Source organism: Heptranchias perlo, chromosome 22, assembly GCF_035084215.1.
Source record: "Heptranchias perlo isolate sHepPer1 chromosome 22, sHepPer1.hap1, whole genome shotgun sequence".
In the NCBI taxonomy this organism is placed as follows: domain Eukaryota; kingdom Metazoa; phylum Chordata; class Chondrichthyes; order Hexanchiformes; family Hexanchidae; genus Heptranchias; species Heptranchias perlo.
In genome coordinates, this window is record NC_090346.1 from 22,690,873 (window position 1) to 22,717,563 (window position 26,691).

Consider the following 26,691-nt stretch of genomic DNA (forward strand, 5'->3'; position numbering starts at 1 on the left):
CTGCCCACCAAACAAACATAGGGCCTGGCCATTTTGAGTGTCAAGGAATCCCCAGCTGCAGTCAGGGAAAGCTAGATGTAGGTTTGGCACTTTTTTTTTTAATGCCAATTGCTTGTGGGATTTGAAGCTTAAAGGCTTCCTTTTATGATATGCTTGATGTGGTAGGTGCTGCAAAAATGTCGTTTGCTGCTCTAAACTTGCGCTTCTTTTCACGCCCAACATTTCCACCCCTCCCCTCCAAGGTGCTGCTATAGGCCCTTCAAATTGAGTACCCTGCTTGATTTCCTGCTCTCTTAATTGGCAAGCTGTCCAAAGAGAGCACGTTTTGTTCCAGATTCATATAAATTAGGCCCAACCATGAAAATGGCACGGTCCCCGTGCCAACTCCTTCAGGTGGACACAATGCACACCCCATGCACCAAATATGTGCTCCAGCTTTATTTGAAGATTGTTCCCAATGTGTCCTTTCTTTACAAATAGTCCTTTGTTGGTTAAAGATCATGTTTTTTCCATTTTATCATTCAGAACAAAAAGGTACAATAATAGTGTTTCATATTCAAGTGCACCATTTCAGTGCTACCTGGATTCCGTTTAATGTCTGGCCTGATATTTATTATGTCTTGTAAGGGGGCACAGTTAATAGTACAGAAAATGAGCTACAAGAATGATAAGGAATATTCAAAAGAGACAGAGAAAACAAAGAGGAATAAAGAAAAATAGGAGTAGAGACAGAAAGGCAAGTTAGAAAAGGGTAGCACTTGAGAGCAGATGGCACAAGGGAGGCAGAGAATGCACTATTCCCTCCCATTATGTAATCCCCATTCAACTAATATTGATATGAAATAGATTTAATATGAAACCAAAATGATTAAACCCACCTAATACTTTTTAAATGTGTAGTAAAAGATGGACGTAAAACTTTACTAATGCTGCAACATTTTATTACAATACAATATCCTACAAACAAATGCAAAAATCACATTTATATGAAATTAGTGAACTTCAATTTTTTAAACAGATGCACTTGATGCATTCTGTAATAAATGTAGCAATGAAGCTCTATGGAAATTAGTGACTAAATATTAAAAATCTACAATAGGCAAAACTGCATCAACATGATTCTGCAGGATAGCCCACTTTATGCTGTTCATGTATGTTTTCAGTGTCATTTCACGGTACATTCAACTAAGCGACTATTTACAGTACAGTATATAGAAAATTAGTATTTTCATCCAAAACAGTTTGAAATTCCAGATTTTGCTGAATCACAATCACCAGATCAAATGACAAGATTTTTTTTTACAAATATTTTCATCATAAGATCAGGTACAAGGCACAGAGTAAGGACACATGTCAGCAGATGGAGCTGAATGAATATACTGTATTATCACCTGAACAGTCTTAATGTGAACAAAATCGTAAATATTCAAGAATAATGATAATACAGCAAAAGGTTACACGCATATTTTGCTTCATGTGGATAAACCATATACACATGCTGATCATTTCCCTTTTGTGGAGCTGAACGGAGTTGGGAAGAGACCATGGGCATAATTAGAGACAGCGTATTTAATCTATCGGAAGTATACACTGAGTAAAGAACTACATTAAAATATTTTTGCTATTACAAAGTATTCATCTGTGCTCTAATTCACCTGCATTTTTTACCATTTGCTTCTATATCAATTTTGTTCTTTATATTAAAAAAATCTGATGGAAAACTGGTTAAATGGTTAAGAAAAAGAAACAGAATAGAATGCAAAAGGGGTACAGTCCCTTTTACAGAAGGGAAACCAACACCATCAACAATTAGTGTGAAACTACTTTGGGGGAGAAATCCAACGTTTAGATGTACAATAGTACCAGCATTAAATCTCAGCAACATCTATGCAGTTGTAGTGAAAATTTTAAGCAAATAGGTCAAATAAGAGTCTGAAGTGAATATGTCTCACCGGTAGAGTAAAATTTCAAGTAATTAGATTTGTTTAGGACCTATGTAATACCTGGGCAATGGCATATTGTAGGCTAGAGCTTTGGGCGTTTGCTGCTCTAAAATCCAGGAAAATTGTGGGCCATATTTGCTTTAGACAAATCTTCAATACTCTACTGCCACACTGATGTATGCATGTATGGGTTAGTGAGGGAGACACCACAATGCTAGACAGATTACAAGATATTACAAACTATGCATTAAAATATTACTACAGATTATACTTAACATTTTTAATGTACATGAAGGTTAAAGTGGTCAGAAGAAACTATATACTTTATGAAACAGACAGTGATATTTTATAGGCTACAATGGAAAATAATCACTTGTACACACTTCAATGAACTGGAACAATGGTCCTATAGTAGACAACATTCTAAAACATGGTTTAGTTTCCATGAGTTCATTAGGCTTAAGACAGTTCATAGACATATACGAAACAGTAAAGTCAGACATTTCAGCACGTTTGGAAAGATACAAAATTTTAAAAAGGGACTTGCGCAAGAAAGAATCATTCTGCACAGATGATACAGTAGGTACTGTCCAAAGTACAAACTTAGGACATTTGTAGTATTGTTTTATAAATGCAAATTTGCTTGTTTTAAACCAATCGTGCATTATTGAAGGATAGTTCTACGGTCCAAAAATCCAAAACAGCTTCAATCTATATTAAGTGGAGTCATCAACAAATAAATGTCTTAGATATTATACCTTTACCTTGTGCAATTGAATTTCTTAGTTAAACTACCAAGAGTTAATTTTGTTTTCTTAAAAAAATGAAAACCTGAGCAAGTACAATGAGCTGTCTTGGTTTTCTCTGCATTTAGTAGAAAAAAAATTAAGTTTAAGGAGTCTAATCAGTAAACGTGCTTTTTGTTACTGCAGAATGTGTTTTAAAATAGATTACAGAACAATAGCCATTTTAAATTAGAAGTCTAAACATTGTTTGGAATAGATTAGTCAAACTGCCAAAGTTATGGAAGTGTAAAGAGGAAACAAGTTTGGGTCACATGGCTCTTTTAAAAAATATATGGTGCAAATGTCAAATTAGCACACCATAAAGCATGGCGAACTACTACAAAACAAAACAGTTTAGTACGTCATGAAGACAAATCTGTGACACAGGGACAGTAGAGCTTACATGGCACATGCAATTGGTCATTCTGTTGTTGATTCGAACTCTCAAGGGACCTGGTTCTCATCCTCTATATGGACAGTATTCGAGGCAGCAAGAAGAGGCTGAGATGAGCTATTGGTACTCTGACTTTTCAGGCTCTCAGTTGAGTCTGAGGTTCCTGCAGAAAAATACAAAACTGAGAAATATCTCACATTTCAGGTGACTATAATTCAGCCAAATGGCTATGACTGCTTCACATTCAATAAAATACAGGGCCACTGTCTTCACTTAAGTGTTTGACAAACCTTTTTTTTTGTTTGGGAAGAGAAAGAGCTATTTGTTATTTCATCATATGTAAGTGACATGACAATGTACTGGATGTTTGTAGGGAATCTTACAACAATTTTATTTTAAAATGACAAGCTTTCGGAGATTATCTCCTTCGTCAGGTGAGTGAGTGAAAGGTTCTCAAATCGCATATCTTATATTAGGCTGGGTCACCATCACATTCTCCACATCAATGTACTGGATGTTTGTAAGGAAGCAAAAAAGTTCAAACATTTTTTCATGAAAACAGTGCCTCTTTAAACCAACATTTGCCATCCATCTCTAAATTAAAACTGAAATAATCAATCTCAGTCTAATCATTTAATGCATTAAAGAAACTGATTATACTTAGCTGAGCTGCATCCTTAAATAAGGCTCAAGAAAAATAATCTAACCAACATCATTCAAAGCAGAAGCCATGGATGTTAAGGTTTTATTGATTGAATGCAAAATTCTGGTACTGTCCCTGTAGTTAATGACCACAGCTCTGTTGCTACTTTATTTTCATTTAAGTATTTTTATGTAGCTATAATGAGACCTTTGAGGCAGCTAAAGCACCCACGATTGAGAAACTGCATATGTTTTTAATGTTTGATAAGCAAATTGTGTTTTCTGGGAGGGGGTGAGGTGGATTTGTTCATTTATAAATAATAACTGGAGATACAAACCACAAGGTAAAGGTACTCCATTTCTTGAACATTTATATGAAGACACCATTTTACCGCTTTCTGTTAAAGGAAACAATAATTGGGCAGAACTTCTCTCAGGCTCCACATCGCTGGTGAGGGCTCGCACGAAGCGGGAGACTTATGGAAAATCGTTGTTGCCTCAGAAAGTTCTTTTCATTATATCTTATTAAAAATACTTAAATAAATGAGGATAAAGTATCAGCAGAGCCATGGTTATTAACTACAAGGACAGTATCAGAATTTTAAAGATCACCTAATGTTGCTTGGGTAATAACGAATGAATGATGATGCTAATGAGTACAGGAATAGTAGGGTAAGGCAGGTTAATGCGTGGCTGGAGAAATGGTGCAAGCAGGAGGGCTTCAGATTCCTGGGGCATTAGGACCAGTTCTGGGGCTGGAGAGACCTGTACAAGCCAAACAGGTTGCACGTCAACAGAGCTGGGACCAATGTCCTTGCGGGGAGGTTAACTAGTGCTGTGGGGAGGGTTTAAACTAATTTTGCAGGGGGATGGGCACAAGAATGAAACATTAGAAAGGAGAAACAAGGTGCACAGAGGACTGGGAGAAACAAATAGCACTAGAGTAAAGAATAGTTCAGAAATAGGAGGGATCAAATGGGAGGCAAATGCGAGGCAGTCAAAGGTGAGTTTGGAGTGCATTTGCGTATATGCATGTAGCGTAGTAAATAAGGTTGGTGAGCTGCAGGCACAAGTTGCCACATGAGACTAATATATAGTGGCAAGAACAGAGATGTGGTTCAAAGAAGAGGAGGATTGGGCACTTTATACTCCTGGCTACAAGGTATGCAGGAAAGATAGGAAAGGAAAGAAAGGAGGGGAGTGGGGGCATAATTGATCAAAGAAACTGTTATAGCACTGGAAAAGGGATGATGTAGTTGAGAGTTCAAAGACAGAATCTATCTGGTTAGAATTAAGGAACAATAAAGAAGTTATTATGTTACTGGGTGTATACCATAAGCCACTAAATAGTGGGAAGGAGATAGAGGAGCAAATGTTCAGGCAAATTACAGAAAGATGCAAGAACTATAGAGTAGTGATAATGGGGACTTCAATTATCCCGCTGTAGACTGGGATAATGTAAAGGGCAAAGAGGGGGAGGAATTCCCGAAATGTATACAAGAGAACTTTCTTAACAGATTTAAGGTGATTAGCAAAAGATCCCGAGGGGACATGAGGAAACATAATTTTACGCAGAGTTGTTATGATCTGGAATGCACTGCCAGAAAGATTGGTGGAAGCAGTTTCAATAATAACTTTCAAAAGGGAACTGGATAAATACTTGAAGGGAAAAAATTTACAGGGCTATGGGGAAGAACAGGGGAGTGGGACTAATTGGATAGCTCTTTCAAAGAGCCAGCACAGGCACAATGGGCCGAATGGTTGCCTTCTGTGCTGTAACATACTATGATACATTTTGATTGTTTTAGCACAAGGTGAATACTAGGCATAGCATAGAAGGCAGTGGAGCATTTACACAGCACCTGAGCATTGGTATGTCATTGCAAGTCATGGTGAATAAATGATGGCAAAATAAAAATGACTCTCTACATTTCATGCAAATAAAATATTTTAGTTAAAAAAACACCATCAGATGACATTTAGAATCATTTAAGTGTGCCATTTTTCTTCCAATGGTCCCTGGAGTATTCCTTTAATTAAGTCAGAAATTGATCATACCTTGAACAGTCCAGGAGATGTTAATTTACAAGAATGACCTTTCCACAAAGTTGCATCTTTAAATTAATTTTCCAATGAATAATCTCAATTTTTAAACCATGAATGGAAAGGCCTTTGATAGAAATGGTGGTAGTTATCAAAAATTTCACTATATAGTTTATTGAAATTCAATTTTTATTGTAGTGATTATTTGTAGAATTCAAATTAATTTGAATTCTGAATAGCCCTGGATAACAAAAGTAAACTAACAGTTGGCTGAGAAATAACTTATTTATCATAGGTTACATGTTTGATAGATGTGTAATTATTGTACAATAGTCTTCACAAATACAATTTTATACTTTCAAAACCAGAGAGTGAATTATCATACTGTGTCTGTGGTACAGTTACACAGGCAGCAGCGGTCCTCCCGTTACCCAGGTGTACTGAAACCAACTGTAGAGTTTTTATTGCTCCCCAGCTCAGAGTAGCTAAATCAGCACAGACCTGGGATCAAAACTGGTACCCTTCTTGATCTGTATGGCTCAGCTACACACTGGATAAACTTGATATCATTTTTGAAAAGGAACCCAATAAGCTTGATGAGCAGATATAAAATTTGATTAATATCTGGTGTGGCTTTTTTAAAGTCAAACTGATAAATTAGTATTCACAAGATGAGAAATTTCCTCTCCTCCACTTCTACTAGAGCAAGGGGATGAAAAATATTAATTCACAAAAACTGCATTTCACAATGAAACAAACTGAAACTATCCGTAGACATTAGTCCATAATACTTCTTAAACCATTGTTGACCCCAATTGTTTAAAATTTTGTTTCAATGGAAGCACAAATTGAAATAGCAGAACATCTAATGTTTTAAGTACTGCAGCATATTGAGTCTTGGTTGTGGTGAATAAGTTCAAAATGTGCATCATATACAGTACATCATGAGAACATTCTATCTTAAAACTTAGACTGGATCATCAACTGAAAATCAAAACATTAATAAATGGCAAAGATGTCCCAAAGTTAGGGATGCCATAGAATGTGGCATTGCCCACAATATAAGTTGCAGGTTCTCAAACACAACAACTTGCATTTCCCTTTAATGTACAAAATGTCCCAAAGTGCTTTATGGGGCTGGGTGGGGGAAGAAAAAAAAAGATAAAAGAAATGGACAACGAGCCATGGTGCAAGAGATGGCCAAAAACTTTGAGAAGGTTTTTAAATATTGGAAAGAAAAGTGGACACAGAGGGGAATTCGGGAAAGAATTCCACAGAGCAGGGCTGAGACTCCTAAAGGTTCAGTCACTAATGGTGAGGTGAAGGGAGAAGGGGATGCACAAAGGTCTAGCGTTACAAGTGGGAGATGTATGGCTGGAGGAGGTTGCAGAGATATGGTGGGATGAGGCCATGGAGAGATTTGAAGATGAGTATGAGTATTTTTAATTCAATGTATTGGGGAACAGGGAGCCAGTGTAGGTCAGCAAGGATGGGAGTGATGAGCGAGCAGCACGGAGTGTGGGACAGCACACAAGCAGCTGAGTTTTGAACACTTTGGAATTTATGGAAAGTGGAGGATGGGAAGCTGGCAAGGAGGACATTGGAGGAATCGAGTTTAAAGGCGACAAAAGCATGAATAAAAGTTTCTGTGACGGTAGGGGTGAATTCAAATGATGTCGCAGAGGTGGAAATAAGTGGTCTTGGTGATGGATTAGATGTGGGTTTGAAGCTCAGCTCTGGTTGCACAGGATGCCACTCCGATGAAAAGGAGCCAAGCAGAAGTCAAGCAAGGAGAAGGAAATGTGAGAGACAGTAACATGCCTTCAAGAAACTGGCTCACCAGTAGTTTAGCAGAGGATTGGAAGCAGGGCCTCCAGCTCAACGGTGTATAGTCCAGGAAGACGACAGCAAAGAGGAAGTGGAAGGGGATCCAATCAGGTTACAGTTTCACCAATTGTTTGCATTCTTCAAATGGAATGTATAGTCTTAATTTTTTATCAAATTAATCTAAATGGATATATCCAATTTACTTTCCAATGATGCCATTTGACAGTAAAATGTTGATTTTATAATTCTGTACTATTTAGACACTTCAAATACACCAGAAATTAACTTGTGTTAATTAGAATATTGAATAAAAATAGAAATGAAGCTAAAATAGTAAATTGATTCCCTTCCCATTACTTTCAGGGTTAATCCCTTTAGGGTTCTGGTAGCATTTCTATATCTAACTAAATTTTTGTTTTATTATTCACGATATGTTCATTAGAACGTATCGTGAATTAAGAAATGGTCTGTGTTTCTGTGTGCTTAGAAATGCAAGAATAAAAACTTGCAGATGTTGGACAACAGAAATTAATTTTTAAAGGGCATCATCAACAACTTTAATGTAGAAAACATCCTATGGCTCTTCATAGAGAAATAACATGAGGAACATACATTGGGTCTTGGGAGATGGCGAGGAAAGGTGACTGAAGGGTATGTTCAAAGAGGGTTTTTGAGGTTTGTAAAGGAGTTCTGGAGAGTAGGGCCAAGATTGCTCTTTCAGCCAATGCTGGTGCAAAGGGAGAGAGAATTCATTTGAGACAGGGATATGGAGGAGCAAAGCCATGGAGGGATTTGAGGATTAGGATTTTAAATTGCAGGAACTAATGTAGGGCAGCGAGAAGGGGAATGATGGGCGAGTGAGATTGGTGTGGGGCAGGATGAGAACAGCTACATTTTGGACAAGTGGGAGTTTAGAGAGGATTGACAATGGAAGGATAGTATTGTTTCGAAAGGAAAAGGAACGGTGCAGGAGGAAAGGAGGGGTTGCTGAGTGATCGGAGGTGGAGTTGAAAGGGGACCAAAGGAGCAGGAGGTGGGCCTTATGGAAGAGATGAGTTTGGAAAGGGCAGAAGGGAGATGGGGAGAAACTGCAAAGTGATAAGGTTTCAGGGCTGGAATGGTTAGGAGACTGGGGGAGGTTGTGGGGCCACGCAGCCCCGAAAGGGCCAAGTATGACAGCCTGAATTTTTTTAAAAACTCTTTTCATGCACACAAGTGAAAACACAATTGCTGACTTGCACTCAAATTCATACAAAGGGAAAACAGTAAAGAGTGTTAACATACCAGAATTACTCTTCTATACCAATTGAGCAGGAATCAGGACCCAGGGCTGCCCAAGTCAGCAAAATTATGGACAGAAAGGTAAGGATATATTAGATAGGTAATGGAGGTAAGTCAACAAAGAACACACAAAAATGGAACATAAGAGACTCTTATTAATGATGTGCAAAGTAACATTTTAAAAAACTTGTCGGATCGCATTTTGTTTAAGCTATTGAATGTTCCTAGTTAATTATGTGTGACAGTGCATCACAGAATTTGATATCATAATAGCTTGCAACATAACAGTTTTATTTTTTCAATATGATATGCAAATACAGGCCAATTCCAATTATGCAAAACACTGGTTTACCACAATACTGTCTTCAGATATCTGGAAATCTGAATGAAATATATTACTTGTAATTTTCTGTTGGTAATAACTTGCAAACGTAATGGAAGATTTTCTGATATGCTAAGTTTCATACTGTTACTCTGAATTTGTACTGTGCAGAAACAATAAAAATCATGCAATATGAGGGGAATAATGCTTAATGCACTATCCTTGACTCTCTGGAAGCTGGGTTCAAATCAAAGCCAATTGGCCATGGAGTTAGCTGGTGTAAGGAACAGAATCATTCAAGCTGGTGCAGGAAAGGTGTTTCTCTAAGATTGGCGTTTCAATGCATCATGAGGGGGAAAGATTGTGTAGTTCTTGCCTTTAACATTTTTTGAAGTCATTAATTCCTTCATCTCCATGATCTCAAATTTGAGCCGTGTGGTAAAACGCACAACCAAGATGAAAGAAATTAATATTCCTATAAAGGCTTCATTCACTGTGTGGAAGAAATTTTAAAAAACAAGAATTTACAATGGACAGTTAACAGGAATAAAACAGATAGAGGCAGAAAGTGATTTGAGATTTTCAATTTACATTCAATTATTAGCAATAATCACAACAGGTTTTCACCCAAGTGGAACTAACTGTGTAAATTATAGCAAGGTAAAAAAGGGCCGTGCCCAAATTAAATGGAAGGGAATATTAGCAAACAGAACCATTGATCAGCAATGGGGAATATAGGAAATGGAAAAGATACAAATCAAGTATGTTCCAGTAAGAAAAAAGTGAAGTGCATCAAGGAAGAAATTCCATGGATGAATAGAAAAAAAGTCAAATTTGAAACAAAAAAAAATTAGCTCTTTATAGGTCAGATAATGAAAAAAGAAATCCAGCATAAATATAAATATATAAGAAATCTACAAAAGGAACATTAGAAAGGCCAAGAAAGAATATGAGAGAAAATTCGCAAAAAAAACAAAGGGATAAAAAAAGGCTTTCTGGGTAAATTAGTACGAAGAGGATAGTCAAGACACCGGTAGCCCTACTAAGAGATGAAGGCAGCAAGCTTGTAGTGGAGAGTGAGGAAATGGCAGAGATACTAATTTAGGACTTTGCCATTGTTTTCACAGAGGCAGTGGATATAGAAATTGTAGAACCACCTAAATGGGTGTAGAACAGTTAGTGAAGGTTATTATTCAGAGAGATGGTATTAAAGGAATGACTCAAACTTAAGATAGACAGATCTTCTGGACCTGATGGTGCAGAACTGTTAGGCTGCAATTAGAATATTGTCTGCAGTTTTTGGAACTTCATTATAGGGGAGATATAAAAGCAATGGAAAAGGTGCAAAGTAGGATGTCATCCGGGATAAGGGATTACAGTTGTGAAAAAGACTGAGGGATTACAGTTATGAAGAGAGACTTGAGAAGATAGGACTTTTTTAACTAAATCTGAGAAGGTTAATGGATGATCTGATAAGATATCTTCAAGGTTTTGAAGTTTATAACAAAGTAAATAGTGATAGATTGTTTCCATCGGTCAGCCAGACACTAACACATGGGCACAAATTAAAATGATCGCAAAATGAATTAAAGGGACGTTAGAAAAACATTCTTTGCACAGTCTCAGAATAGTTAGAATGTGGAGTTCTCCCACAAACCAATGATGAAGCAGAGTCCATAAATCTTTTTAAAAGTAAACTAAATTCTTGCTTGTGAAAGAGGAATATTAAAGTGTACAGAATCACAGAATTTTACAGTACAGAAGGGGGCCAATTGTTCCTCTGCCAACTCTCTGAAACAGCTATTCATTTAGTCCCATTCTCTCGTCCTTTCCTCATACTCTTATAAATTTTTCTTTATCAAATATTTACCCACTCCCCTTTGAAAAGCTATTTTGGATTCTGCTTCCTGCTCTGTTTCTGAAAGGGCAACCCTGTATGTAATTATGATTCACTGATGATCAAATTTCAGGACTAAAATAATATGGGGAACTAAACAATCATAAACTTATGATCAAAGACTTGTGACAATGCATAAACTATCTTCTGACACACAGCACAGCACTATTTGGCCCTTGTGCAAGCCAGAAAGATTCTATTACCAATTCTTAGGCTGACAGCGTTGAAGTAGGAATACAAACATTTAACATATCATATAGTTGTTGGGTATACTGGTGTTGTTAAAGGAAGAAAGAAAATAAATCAGGATTACCACTGCAGGACGTTAATGGTTTCTGAGATTTCTTATACCGTTGCATTTGTTCAGTGGCCATTGGAAAGTCAGTAAGTTGAGGCTACACTTTTCTTGCCAATTTCCCCCCACCAATTTTTCTCTTCTGGATAGTATTGACTCTTTGTAGGTGTACAGTGCCACAGGCACCAGTTATCCTTCTGTACCTCACCCAAGTGGTTATTATTCATATGTGGACCAGACAGTGCGTGTTAGCAGGCTATTCAATCACAGTGGGACGCACTTCAGCCAAGCACAATACTGCCCTTACAGGGATTGCTGGATAGCGATCAGGAGTCGGCGCCCTGGTTGATTTTTCCCTCCGTAACCAAAGGACACTGAAGCCAACTGCAGGGCCCTTACCACAGAATAAAGGTCAACATTAGGACCTTCCAACTCTGTATGGCTCAGCTACTCAATGAGCCATTGGGGAGCTTTCAATGGGTAGAGGGAGAGAGGGGAGAAAAAACGGGAAACAAAAGAGACAGAGACATACACTTTTATAGAAGATTATCACGTCTCTCATGAACATCGTAAAGCACATATAATAAATTACTCTGAAATGCAACAATTGTTGTTATTGAAGAAATTGCTGTAAAAACAAACCATCCAACATTGTTACTTACCAAATAAACGACCAATAGGTTCATTCACTTAAGCTGTAAAAGTACTTCATGTTTGGTAAGCATACATTATTGTAGGTTTACCACTCATTCAGTTCCATCAAATAATTAAGTAAACCTACATCTCAAATCCTGAGTAAATATAGAAGAAATATTGTAATTAATAGAAAGATAAAGGTCAAGTACCTGGCAGAGAAATCTCCAGAGGAGCGTCACCATCTTCTTTAGCATGGCCGCTGTATTCATTGTTGCTATCTTGCACAATTTCCTCAGAGCGAGGTCTGTCAACTGGAAGAAAATAAGCAGATAGGAACCACCCTGAAACGACCTGGATCTATACATTTACACTGAAAACCAATTTCTGACTTCTTGGGGGTAATTTTGACTTAGGGCGATAGTGTAAAATGGGCAATATTGGATCGGCCGCCCATTATACATCTCTCCTAATTTTCATTGGCTTCCATGGTTCAAATTCAAAATTACCCCCCTTGTCTTTCCATAAATTTTGTTTTATTTGGATGATGTAGCGTTTTCACTATTCCTGTAACTTTAAAGCTCATGTCTAAAAAAAAGTTACATAGAAAAATTATCAACTTTATTTTTTTCTGCCGATCTATAAGTATTTTGTAAAGTCCTCTTACACTTTGTAACGGTAGTCATCGGAGAACGCATTAGCATATTGGGGTCTTTAGTACGCTTCAGCACATAGTGGGAACAATGATTTTTGGGGTCAGCACGATTTGATCACATCGCTGGATTTTAGCTGATTTAGAGGACGATTAATGGCCATAACTACATAAACGGGCTGTGACAGGATTGGGATATTGTACAATGAGGGATTATGATCCAACAGTCCTTGTTGGTTTGTGGCCACATTGCAAGTTATCATAGAATCATAGAAGTTACAACATGGAAACAGGCCCTTCGGCCCAACATGTCCATGTCGCCCAGTTTATACCACTAAGCTAGTCCCAATTTCCTGCACTTGGCCCATATCCCTCTATACCCATCTTACCCATGTAACTGTCCAAATGCTTTTTAAAAGACAAAATTGTACCCGCCTCTACTACTGCCTCTGGCAGCTCGTTCCAGACACTCACCACCCTTTGAGTGAAAAAATTGCCCCTCTGGACCCTTTTGTATCTCTCTCCTCTCACCTTAAATCTATGCCCCCTCGTTATAGACTCCCCTACCTTTGGGAAAAGATTTTGACTATCTACCTTATCTATGCCCCTCATTATTTTATAGACTTCTATAAGATCACCCCTTAACCTCCTACTCTCCAGGGAAAAAAGTCCCAGTCTGTCTAACCTCTCCCTATAAGTCAAACCATCAAGTCCCGGTAGCATCCTAGTAAATCTTTTCTGCACTCTTTCTAGTTTAATAATATCCTTTCTATAATAGGGTGACCAGAACTGTACACAGTACTCCAAGTGTGGCCTCACCAATGCCCTGTACAACTTCAACAAGACATCCCAACTCCTGCATTCAATGTTCTGACCAATGAAACCAAGCATGCCGAATGCCTTCTTCACCACCCTATCCACCTGTGACTCCACTTTCAAGGAGCTATGAACCTGTACTCCTAGATCTCTTTGTTCTATAACTCTCCCCAACGCCCTACCATTAACGGAGTAGGTCCTGGCCCGATTCAATCTACCAAAATGCATCACCTCACATTTATCTAAATTAAACTCCATCTGCCATTCATCGGCCCACTGGCCCAATTTATCAAGATCCCGTTGCAATCCTAGATAACCTTCTTCACTGTCCACAATGCCACCAATCTTGGTGTCATCTGCAAACTTACTAACCATGCCTCCTAAATTCTCATCCAAATCATTAATATAAATAACAAATAACAGCGGACCCAGCACCGATCCCTGAGGCACACCGCTGGACACAGGCATCCAGTTTGAAAAACAACCCTCCACAACCACCCTCTGTCTTCTGTCGTCAAGCCAATTTTGTATCCAATTGGCTACCTCACCTTGGATCCCATGAGATTTAACCTTATGTAACAACCTACCATGCGGTACCTTGTCAAAGGCTTTGCTGAAGTCCATGTAGATCACGTCTACTGCACAGCCCTCATCTATCTTCTTGGTTACCCCTTCAAAAAACTCAATCAAATTCGTGAGACATGATTTTCCTCTCACAAAACCATGCTGACTGTTCCTAATCAGTCCCTGCCTCTCCAAATGCCCGTCGATCCTGTCTCTCAGAATACCCTCTAACAACTTACCCACTACAGATGTCAGGCTCACTGGTCTGTAGTTCCCAGGCTTTTCCCTGCCGCCCTTCTTAAACAAAGGCACAACATTTGCTACCCTCCAATCTTCAGGCACCTCACCTGTAGCGGTGGATGATTCAAATATCTCTGCTAGGGGACCCGCAATTTCCTCCCTAACCTCCCATAACGTCCTGGGATACATTTCATCAGGTCCCAGAGATTTATCTACCTTGATGCGCGTTAAGACTTCCAGCACCTCCCTCTCTGTAATATGTACACTCCTCAAGACATCACTATTTATTTCCCCAAGTTCCCTAACATCCATGCCTTTCTCAACTGTAAATACCGATGTGAAATATTCATTCAGGATCTCACCCATCTCTTGTGGTTCCGCACATAGATGACCTTGTTGATCCTTCAGAGGCTCTACTTTCTCCCTAGTTACTCTTTTGCCCTTTATGTATTTGTAGAAGCTCTTTGGATTCTCCTTTGCCTTATCTGCCAAAGCAATCTCATGTCCCCTTTTTGCCCTCCTGATTTCTCTCTTAACTCTACTCCGGCAATCTCTCTACTCTTCAAGGGATCCACTTGATCCCAGCTGCCTATGCATGTCATATGCCTCCTTCTTCTTTTTGACTAGGGCCTCAATCTCCCGAGTCATCCAAGGTTCCCTACTTCTACCAGCCTTGCCCTTCACTTTATAAGGAATGTGCTTACCCTGAACCCTGGTTAACACACTTTTGAAAGCCTCCCACTTACCAGACGTCCCTTTGCCTGCCAACAGACTCTCCCAATCAACTTCTGAAAGCTCCTGTCTAATACCATCAAAATTGGCCTTTCCCCAATTTAGAATTTTAACTTCTGGGCCAGACCTATCATTCTCCATAGCTATCTTAAAACTAATGGAATTATGATCACTGGTCCCAAAGTGATCCCTCACTAACACTTCTGTCACCTGCCCTTCCTTATTTCCCAAGAGGAGGTCAAGTTTTGCCCCCTCTCTAGTCGGGCCATCCACATACTGAATGAGAAATTCCTCCTGAATACACTCAACAAATTTCTCTCCATCCAAGCCCCTAATGCTATGGCTGTCCCAGTCAATGTTGGGAAAGTTAAAGTCTCCTACTATTACCACCCTATTTTTCTTGCAGCTGTCTGTAATCTCCTTACATATTTGCTCCTCAATTTCCCGTTGACTATTTGGGGGTGTGTAGTACAATCCTATCAACGTGATCTCTCCCTTCTTATTTTTCAGTTCTCCCCATATCGACTCCGTGGGCGAACCCTCGGATATATCCTCTCTCACTACTGCCGTGATGTTCTCCCTAATCAAGAACGCAACTCCCCCTCCTCTCTTACCTCCTGCTCTATCTTTCCTATAGCATCTGTACCCTGGAACATTTAGCTGCCAGTCCTGCCCCTCCCTTAGCCATGTTTCAGTAATAGCTATAACATCCCAGTCCCATGTACCCATCCATGCCCTGAGTTCATCTGCCTTGCCCATCAGACTTCTTGCATTGAAATAAATGCACTTTAATCTAGACTTCCCTTGGTCTTTGCCCTGCTTTCTCAGACCATCTGTCCGGTCATGTTCTGTACACTCTCCCCTTGTTTCTGTCACCACTTTATTTCCCACTGACTTCCTGCATCGGTTCCCATCCCCCTGCCACTTTAGTTTAAACCCTCCCCAACAGCACTAGCAAACACTCCCCCTAGGACATTGGTTCCAGTCCTGCCCAGATGCAGACCGTCCAATTTGTACTGGTCCCACCTCCCCCAATGGTTCCAATGTCCCAGGAATTTGAATCCCTCCCTCTTGCACCATCTCTCAAGCCACGTATTCATCCTAGCTATCCTGTCATTCCTACTCTGACTAGCCCGTGGCACTGGTAGCAATCCTGAGATTACTACACTTGAGGTCCTACTCTTTAGTTTCCCCAGTCTTATTTTCTCAATCTAACAGAAAGCTAAAAGTAAAGGTAAAAAATTAAAATAAGTGGCTGCCTTGTGGAGATCTGATTAAATATGCGGTGTCAATTGATTAGCACTGATCGTTAATGGTATCCCACTGGTCCATGGCTATCACATGGTTAGAATGGCCGTAGCAACAACAGAAGGCAGCTATAGACATATATTTCAAACACAAGGACACAGGATTATTAAATTAGATTATAGACATTAGGAGATTGGGGGGGGGGGGCGGGGATGGAGGGCATGTGAGAGAGTGAGAGTATATAAGAAAGGGAATTCAGGTAAAGATGAAGAAAAGTTCAAATACAAATGACACAAAAAGGTCCTTTAAAATTAATGCATGATCACATATATATAAAAATTCATTAGAAAAGATTGTAGTGCCAGAGGGCTGGCGGACAGCTAATGTTATTCCTATATTTAAAAAAGGACATAGAACAAGTCCAGGGAACTATAGACCAGTTAGTTTAACGTCGGTGGTAGGATAGATAATGGAATCTTTACTCAAAGATGTAATAGAAAAACATCTAGAAACTGAAAATATAATAAAGAGTAGTCAGCACGGATTTCAAAATGGAAAGTCAGGCTTGACCGACCTTATTGAATTCTTTGAAGATGTAACAAAGAGTAGACAAAGGTACTTCGGTCATAAATATAAGATAGTCACTAATAAATCCAATAGGGAATTCAGGAGAAACTTCTTTTCCCAAAGGGTGGTAAGAATGTAGAATGCACTACCATAAGGAGTAGTTGCAGCAAATAGCATAGATGCATTTAAAGGGAAGCCAGATAAGCACACGAGGGAGAAAGGAATAGAAGAGTATGCTGATAGGGTTAGATGAAGAGGGGTGGGAGGAGGCTCATGTGGAGTATAAATGCCGGCATAGACCAGTTGGGCCAAATGGTCTGATTCTGTGATGTAGACTCGCCTTAACGCGAAGTCAAGTGGGCAGATACTGATTAACTGAAAAGTTAACAATTATTTTGTGTGGGTAGATGTTAGTTGCTCTGTGTTAAAATATAGAGGGAGCAATTTTAAAGGGGGCGCAGGAACATAGACACCTGGGGGTGTACCTACACAAATCTTTGAAGGTGGCAGGATAAGTTGAGAAGGCTGTTAAAAAGGCTTACGGGATCCTTGGCTTTATAAATAAAGGCATAGAGCACAAAAGCAAGGAGGTTACGTTAAACCTTTATAAAACATTGGTTAGGCCCCAGCTGGAGTATTGCGGCCAACTCTGGGCACCACACATTCGGAAGGATGTTAACAACAACAACTTGCATTTATATATCGCATTTAATATAGTAAAACGTCCCATAGCATTTCACAAGAGCGATTTTCAAACAAAATTTGACACCGGATCACCTAAGGAGGTATTAGGACAGGTGACCAAAAGCTGGGGCAAAGAGGTAGTTTTTAAGGAGTATCTTAAAAGGAGGAGAGAGAGGTAGAGAGGCAGAGAGGTTTGGGGGGGAATTCCAGAGCTTCGGGCTTAGGCAGCTGAAGGCACAGCCGCCAATGGTAGAGCGATTAAAATCAGGGATGCACAAGAGGCAAGAATTGTAGGAGTGCAGAGATCTCAGAGGGTTGTAGGGCTGGAGGAGGTTACAGAGATAGGGAGGGGCGAGGCTATGGAGGGATTTGAAAACAAGGATACGAATTTTAAAATCGAGGTGTTCCCGGACCAGGAGCCAATGTAGGTAAGCCAGCACAGGGGTGATGGATGAACGGGACTTGGTGCGAGTTAGGATACAAGCATCAGAGTTTTGGATGAGCTCAAGTTTATGGAGGGTGGAAGATCAGAGACCGGCTGGAAAGCATTGGAATAGTCAAGTCTAGAGGTAACAATGGCATGGATGAGGGTTTCAGCAGATGAGCTGAGACAGGGGCGGAGATGGGCGATGTTATGGAGGTGAAAGTAGGCCTTGGAAACGGTGCAGAGAAGATTTACTAGAATGGTACCAGGGGTGCGGGACTTCGATTACGTGGAGAGCCTAAAGAAGCTGGAATTGTTCTCCTTAGAGTAGAGAAGGTTAAGGGGAGATTTGATAGAGGTGTTCAAAATCATGAAGGACTTAGATAGAGTAAGTAAGGAGTTTCCAGTGGCAGAAGGGTCAATGACTAGAGGACACAGATTTAAGGTAATTGGCAAAAGAATCACAGGAGAGATGACAATTTCTTTCATGCAGCAAGTTATGAAAATCTGGAATGCACTGACAGGGTGGGAGAAGCAGATTCAATAGTAACTTTTAAAAAGAGAATTGAATAAATACTTGAAAAGGGGGAAATAGTAGGGCTATGGGGAAAGAGTGGGGGAGTGGAACTAAATGGGTAGCTCTTTCAAAGAGCCGGCCCAGGCACGATGGGCCGAACGGCCTCCTCCTCTGCTGTATCATCCTATGATCTCACCTTGATTTTGGGTGCATATTTCTGGGGATTCTTCAGTTGCAGTGCTCTGAAATACAGAAACCCAAGTTGACTGGCATACCAACTACAGAATTTGTTGAATTCCACATTCCCATACTTTTCTAACTATACGACAATACTGGCAAATAAGCACATTATGAAATCTTTGTATCTTCTTTGTGAAATAAACTTTGACTTTAAAAAGAAGCTTTCATTCATTTTACCTGATTAAGGACAAAGTGAACATTCTTCCAAACTTTCCAATAACATAAAACCTGAAGTAAGTTTCACTCAATTCCACCCACTAAATTATTTCTGTTTAAGAACAAGAAACCTGCAGCGACTGTACACAAGTCACAGGCCACATCCACTTTTTAAAAACAACATAGATTTAAAATATCAACACATATTTTATATAGATGTAGGTGTACTCTCATATTTTTTGTACTTAAGTGTCATCATCAACCAATTCAAGCTCAGGGAAAACACACATCAGATGTTAGATATAAAAGTCCCTCTTCTCTGCCAAAAAATGCATCTTAACCGCAATCACAAAACAGCACCTGTGTGACAGTTTCATCTCCAACAATAGTAAACATTTTAGTCCGAGTGAGACTGACAGTGCCAAATTATGGACACATTTATGCTGTAAATCTCAGCCCATCAGGCCCTGGTTTGAAATTGCCCAAACCCATTTCACTTGGGACCCATATAGCCAATAAAGACAGAATAATTTTATTCCAGGCAAAGTTTCTGCTCGTATCCCCAAAGGTAAAATTAGCAAAATTCCAGGAAATCTATCTAACCTTACATCCTACATCAGTCATCCTTGACCTTCCTTGCATGATATTTCCATTGTCTTGTTAGCTCAGGAACTGCAATGTTAGATAACATAAAATTTTGTTTGATTTACATTTGGATGGGATAGGGGGAAGATGCAGGGAGAAAACCAAATAACAACTTTAATTTGAAAACATTAAAATTAGCTCCAGGTTCCTTTTATTCATTGAGATGCAGAAACAGGGAATTCTTGCTCTGTTTATTTGTAATGGTCAGCCCACCACACCTACAACCACCAACTGTTTCTTGCCCTAGTTGCAATCTGAAACTGACTGAGCTTTAAAGTAAGCAAATGCATTAATTAATACATTTGCATACTTGGTCATGGAATTGTACTTGTTTTTTTAATTGTCCAATTAAATTACTTAGCCAAACAGCTTCTTCTTTTAACTCATTTTCACTGTAACTTACTTCTTGTGCACTAGATTCATTTGGCAGTTGTGGACCATTCTTTTGCAACAGAACATCGGAATCTTCAGAAAGTTTCTCTTCATCCTCTTCTTGTATTGGAGAAGATGGAGACCTCAAACTGCTAAATTATTATACATTTTAAAATTAGACATGCCTTGCTATAAAATATATATTTTTTTAAAAAGAACAATGTAGATATAGATACATAGATATAAAAGAACTCCACCAGATCAACTGGATCAGTGTAGAGCTATATACACAAACCTCTCTGGTCAGGTCAGGCTTTTGCTGCATATTATGCATTTTATTTCTCTGATATTTTTCCTTACAGACAAATGAGAACACACTAAAATAAATATGGTAACAACATTGAGTTATTTTGATCCAAATTTACAATTTTAATATTTATAATTTATTGCCCTCGAGATTCTCTAATGTTGTTTCAAGTGATCTGGACTATGGACTTCTAGATAGTTATATCAATGAAGTCTGTGAGCAATAAAAAAGCACTCATTTTGCCAAGTCTCCCTCCTCCCCGGTCCTTTTTTATCCTTCCTATCTCCAACCTGGTAATCAAATTGGTTGCACTCCTAATATCTGTCAGTGTTTGCATTGGTTGCCATCAGTAGTACAACCCATTATTTTAAAATATCAGCCAAGAAATAAATGAACAACAATAGTTTTAAATCATTGTACAATGGTATGTTTTCCTCAAAGAATTTCAATCTCCATTTCAGAACTTAAAAACTTGCTTCAGGATTTACTTTTAAATCATTTTAGCAAATCATAAAGGATACTGATATTAGCAATAGCCTGATGTGTTGAATTTTACTATATGAGAACCATACGAAATTGAAAACAGGCATCATGGAAGTTTAGAATGTCAAAATAGATGTACCCAAGTTCTATAAACCAGTAGAAGCCATTTAAACTATTACTTTAGGGACTTAGAATTTTGTTAGGGTAGAGGATTGTTGGACACTTACCTTTCTGAGGATTTGCTCAGTTTGGGCTTTTGGGGACAGTTATCTACCATCCTGTCCATTGCTGACAGCTGTCTGCCTGATGGAGATAAGCCATCCCCAATCCCAGAATAGTTTATTTCTTCATATAAGGGAGCAGAAGGGATAGATGGAGACACTGATCGAAGTCCATTTAAAGCTTCCAGTAGGGAAACTGGCTCAAATCCAGGAGGAATGTGGTCAGATGTCTAAAGATTTAGAAGAATCAAGTTAGCAAGGGATTGCTCTAAAGAGTTCTGTAAACAAAAACATTTGAACTGCAAGAAGGTATAATCTAACTTTTTTTTAAAAGGTATATACTTGCCAAGTAACTGATCCAAAAGTTTTACTTACCCAAGCCGAGAAAGAATTGGCCTAAAATATATGTTGTTAATTCTAAATTTGTTTTCAACCTTTCTTACCTTCACTCGCAAGGGAAAATATAACGATCTAAAGCAAGTAAATTTCCAGATGATGAGGCAAAGCTGTTATCCATCAGTTAAACGAGTTGTAGAGGTCTGAAACATGATTTGGGGGTGGGGGGCTGGTGGGGAGATGGAGTCTGAGAGGTCTGGGCTGTGACTGGGAGGTTGTCTTGTGTGATTGGTGGGAGGGGCAAGCCCAAGGCTTCCTTGTGTGGACCGAAGGAGCACTCCTGCCCCACAAGGAAACCTGAAAAATAAATTTAAAACTTACCTTCTGGGCCTCTTCTAGCCCAGGATCCGGCTCCCAGTAGGTTTTGTCTGACGGGGGCGCAGCACTGACAACCCCCCCCACAACGCTCAAGCTTCAGGTTGATATTGTAGAGGAGGATGCACCGGGCTACCCTCCCCCCCATGACATCATCAGACCCAATCTGCATATTTAAAACAGGACCCCGCTTCCTTCCTGTGGGTGTCCCGCTTGTCTGCTCAAAAAAGCAAGTTAATATGGGGACACGGCGGGAAGGAAACGGGATTGGTGGGGATAACTGACACCTGTTATTTTAACTGCCCACCTACCTGGTTTCTGTCAGATGAGAGTAGTTAAAGTCGGGGCTGTTATGTTTGGTTTCAGTTTGCACACAGCAGCACTAAAATAAACTCTTGTGTTATAGTAATAACGTTACTCCAACATCACATTCATGTTTTGTGGGACCTCAGTGACCTCCTATAGTTTGCGACTGCCAATTAAACAATAAACTGTATATGCAAACACTTTCCTGAGATGGAATACCAGCAAAGTAATAATTGAGTTCATTTTTTTCCTTAACTGATGGTATACTCCTTGAGTTGTGCAAAGACTGTGGTATTTTGATTAGTAAGGAATCAACAGAGTAACAAACAATGACAACATATTCACATACATAGCTTTTATAATACTAATAGGATAATGTCAGGCAAAACATTATGACTATAACTGGGCATCAACTATAGACATGCACTTTTTAAAAAAAAATTCTTTCTTTAATCGTAATGTAAAAGTGAAGAGTAAAAAAAAGCAAACAATTGACAGACTTACTGAATGATCATCATGATCCATAGTCTGTGCTAAGACAGGACTAAATGAAACAGGTGACAAAGCCCCAGGCTTTTTCCTCACAGCTCGGATCTGTAACAATGCTCGAAATGCTAGGAACAGAAAAGTTTTTCATGAATGTTGTACTTCCAAGCAAAGAAACCTGTACTACAGGTATATAGAGATCCAATGTCATACCTCCTATTTTATTCTGTTAGATATACTTAATGCACAAGATACCTAATGTTTTCCTACATTTAAAGCAGATAAATACTTTGATATGGAAATAGCTATGACTTCAGTTTTGAAGACTATAAATGTAAAGGACAGAAAACGGCTGCGCTAAATGCACTGCATGGCAAGGTACTAAGCCACACATAACAGGAGGGTTGCAGGTTCGATGCCTGTTCTTGATATGTTAGCCAATCTCTGCCAGGGCAGCAGCGAGAGTACAACATTTGGCCTGAATGACCACTAAGCTAAAGAAGGACAAAAAGGGTTGAGATTTCTACACCCGATCACAGTTTAGGAAACCCTGCTGGTAAATGTTGTACTTCCAAGCAAAGAAACCTGTACTACAACAAAGTTCACAGGTATATAGAGATCCAATGTCATACCTCCTATTTTATTCTGTTAGATATACTTAATGCACAAGATACCTAATGCTTTTCTACATTTAAAGCAGATAAATACTTTGATAGCGAAATAGCTATGCTATCTGCCAGGGCAGCAGCGAGAGTACAACATTTGGCCTGAATGACCACTAAGCTAAAGAAGGACAAAAAGGATTGAGATTTCTACACCCGATCACAGTTTAGGAAACCCTGCTGGTAAATGTAAATGTGTGGATGTTGGATACAGACAAGGCTGCTTGGCTATGATGTCCCCCACAGTCAAATAGTCTATAAATGCTTACTGCTTCGGCTCAGACATGAAAAATGCTCACTTAGGCAAGGTACTAATAGAGTTGCTGGCATTCATGGACACATACAATAGCATGAGTTACCACCTTCAGACAGGAGGAAAAAAATAAGACCAGCTTAAGAAGGGTGGTATGACTCCAAATTAGTCAACAATGGACGTGTACAATGAACATTTTCAAAGAGGCTTTACATAAATATTTTGGTTAATTATTAGAAACCTCAAATAGTTGCATGGACTATATTGCAACTACCCTTTAAAAAAAATGAACATTGCTATAGCCTCCCGCATACCACCACTGCTGCTATGACCCAGATTTTTTTTTCGAGGTTCTACTTCTGTGTTTGTCCCAATGTTCTGCCATGATTAAAGGGCTCACTCTGGCTCCTGCATGCTCCTCAATATCCATTATGTAAGCCAGACCGTCCAGACATCAAGAAAAACTAAAAAAAGGGCCACCATTTAAAAAAAAATGATTGGCAGTCAAAGCCACTTATTTGAGATTGTGGCCTATTTGAAAGTGAGCTGTTTGAAAAACCCCATAGGCTTGGGTGGGAATGGAAAATCTTGCTTGTATTGATATAGGAGGGGGGCAGAAATTCAGTAAATACACGAATCCCTTTTCCATTCAACTAGACATTAGCAATTTTAATTGAAGCTTGAGGAAATCCAGGCAATGGCGTTGATTTACACAAATCAAGGGTAAGGAGGAAGTTATCAATATCAATAATATTCTGGTTTACCTCCATAAATTCAGATTAGTAGTGCTGCACAAGTTACTGACTTAGCCATTAAACATTGAGCAAAATTGAAGCATAATTTGCTTATGAAGTGAATATAAGATTGAAAAACAAAATTTTACATTTATATTCTGATTGTAATACTTCTTTAAAATGGTAATTTAAAAAAATAATCCAATGCATTACTGTCAGACTTTCAGCATCAACGTCCTTTCATGGTAACTATTGATTATCCATGAATAAAGGAAGATAAAACAAGTAAATTATGAGGATGACAATGACCTCAAACTATTCAAAGATTGACATGCACAATAAAAGTTTTCTAAAAGAGGTGAGAAAGAGATAGTTTGGTTATATGCAAAAAAATCTCTAATAGCAATTACTACGGATTGGTCCCCAATGAATAATGAGTACTGACCACCGCGGAGTTCTACAAAGAACCTTTAATGCACACAATGAACCTTTAAATGAATCAGCTTATTAGCCTGTGATAAAACAGCAGTAAGACGACTTGGTTTCTTCATTTATAGAAGCAACAATCTAAGCATTACAGTGCGGAGTCAACATCACAATATATAGTGCCCCAGATACTCACTGATGATCAATCTGTTCCTCCACATTCCTGGTTATAGTTTACTGTGGTATAGAATCTTTCTAAACCACTGGTAGTAATGCTTTTACCTACCACCATTTTAACTTGAAAATGGCTGAGTTATGCTTATTTAGCAGATTTTGACTTGTTGACCTCATTATTTACTTTCAAATCACTTGTTACTGTGATTGTTATGCCAATTGTATGTAGTTGCTACTTATTTAACTATGTACTGGTTAACAACAGGATTAGCTAAATACTTATCTGCTCCAGATAGTGAAGTATAAATCATAAACTTAAATGTTCTACATCATTTTGTACAAAATTCTAGTTTTAGAAATATTACTTTTAAAAATAAAGATATGAATAAGCATATTAAATTTTACTTGTAAAATCTTGTTCATTAACCTTCAACAATCTTCATGCTTGCTATTAAAACGTGTTTTGTGATTGATAGGATGTTGCAATACTTACGCAGTCTGCAGATAGGACAGTTATTAGCCTGGTACCGTAGTGTATCTGCACAGGTACTACATAAGCACAGATGTCTACAGGGTAGGATTAAAGTATCACGTAGATCAGATAAGCACACAACACATTCATTGCTGTTGTCACTGTTCTCATCATCCGAAGGCTGTAAAGAAAGGTATTTTACAAATAAAAAAGCTAATCACTGCTTTCTCGGTGCTTCACAGATGGATTTTTTTTCATGTATCCAAGCATTTTTTGATCCATAAAACCATTCCCTGAATTCTTCCTGATTATATCCTGCCAGCAGAAACTACATCCATTTTTTAGAATTAGTGTTACATACTCAGTCAGAATTCATCAAACAAATATATGTCAACATTTAACAAAATAAGCAGTTGAGTTGCCCTCAGATCTTTCTCAATAATCAAAACCAATATGCTTTAAGCTTTTTAGCAATTACTTCACTGTCCTTACCATGGAGAATATAACTTAGGTCATTGTTAACTGAATTTGATTTTTGTACATACTAGTAAGAGGGGTTTCAGGTTTAAATAAAAATACCAATGAAACTAGAAGACAACGACTTACAAGTTTTGTAATATAAAAAAAACTAAAACTGGAGTGCATCCAGCAGAGGTTGCAACACAGATACGGAATCCAAAGCAAAGTCATTAACTGAGGATACTGGGAAATGGGTACCTTTGTTTCCTGGTTATTCTTATTTTCAATGCCATATATTTCTTGTAGTAAATAGCTGACTCGGTCCACCTACAGGAGTGACAAATAGAAATACATTTCATGGGATGAGATCAGAAACACACTTGATTTATTTCCTGGAGTAAAATATATCTTATGACTCTTTAATGGGATTCTAGCAGTCACCAAAGTTATGCAATACTTCAAAATTTTCACTCCTACAAATTAATACACCACTGGGCTAAGATTGGTTAACTTCCATAAATAAGTATTATGACAGAAATGTCATCCAAGGAGAATTCAGCATTAGAAGAGTTAAGCTTTAAAAACAGAGCCTGTAGAAAATGACACATATTACAAGACCACTGACAGCCTCAACTACCTGGGTTATACTACTTTCCATCCCAATTTCCTGTAAAGACTCAATTCCTTTCTTCCAGTTTCTCCATCTGATGATGCCACCTTCCACACCAGGGCTTCTGAAATGCCCACCTTTTTCTTCCACCAAGGATTTTCTATGGCCATGGTAGAGACCGGCTCCTTCCCATTTCCCAGGCCTCTGCTCTTACCCCTTTACTCGCCCCCCGCCACAACCACAACCCTTAGAATCATAGAAAGGTTACAGCACGGAAGGAGGCCATTCGACCCATTGAGTCTGTGCCGGCTCTATGTAAGAACAATCCAGCTAGTCCCACTCCCCCGCCCTATCCCCATAGCCCTGCAATTTTTTTCCTTTCAAGTACTTATCCAGTTCCCTTTTGAAGGCCATGATTGAATCTGCCTCCACCACCCCCTCAGGCAATGCATTCCAGATCCTAACCAC

At 38.8% G+C, this 26,691-nt stretch overlaps 1 protein-coding gene across 4 annotated transcripts in view; it reads right to left on the reverse strand.

Annotated features, from left to right (window-relative positions):
- Positions 1 to 919: 919 nt before the first annotated feature.
- LOC137340590 (E3 ubiquitin-protein ligase MGRN1-like) overlaps positions 920 to 26,691 on the reverse strand; it is a 186,157-nt gene continuing 160,385 nt past the window's right edge. The window contains exons 9-17 of one of the 4 annotated variants that reach the window (XM_068003143.1): positions 25,872 to 25,940; positions 25,176 to 25,335; positions 22,452 to 22,561; positions 20,937 to 21,160; positions 19,951 to 20,071; positions 18,703 to 18,748; positions 12,275 to 12,376; positions 8,919 to 8,964; positions 3,198 to 3,285 (exon numbers count right to left, since the gene is read on the reverse strand). In XM_068003143.1, the coding sequence (XP_067859244.1) occupies positions 8,924 to 8,964; positions 12,275 to 12,376; positions 18,703 to 18,748; positions 19,951 to 20,071; positions 20,937 to 21,160; positions 22,452 to 22,561; positions 25,176 to 25,335; positions 25,872 to 25,940 (873 nt within the window). In that variant the 3' untranslated portion in view covers positions 3,198 to 3,285; positions 8,919 to 8,923. Of the gene's footprint in view, positions 3,304 to 8,918; positions 8,965 to 12,274; positions 12,377 to 18,702; positions 18,749 to 19,950; positions 20,072 to 20,936; positions 21,161 to 22,451; positions 22,562 to 25,175; positions 25,336 to 25,871; positions 25,941 to 26,691 lie in introns of all 4 variants that reach the window. The other 3 variants (XM_068003141.1, XM_068003142.1, XM_068003140.1) reach the window with 3 other exon arrangements.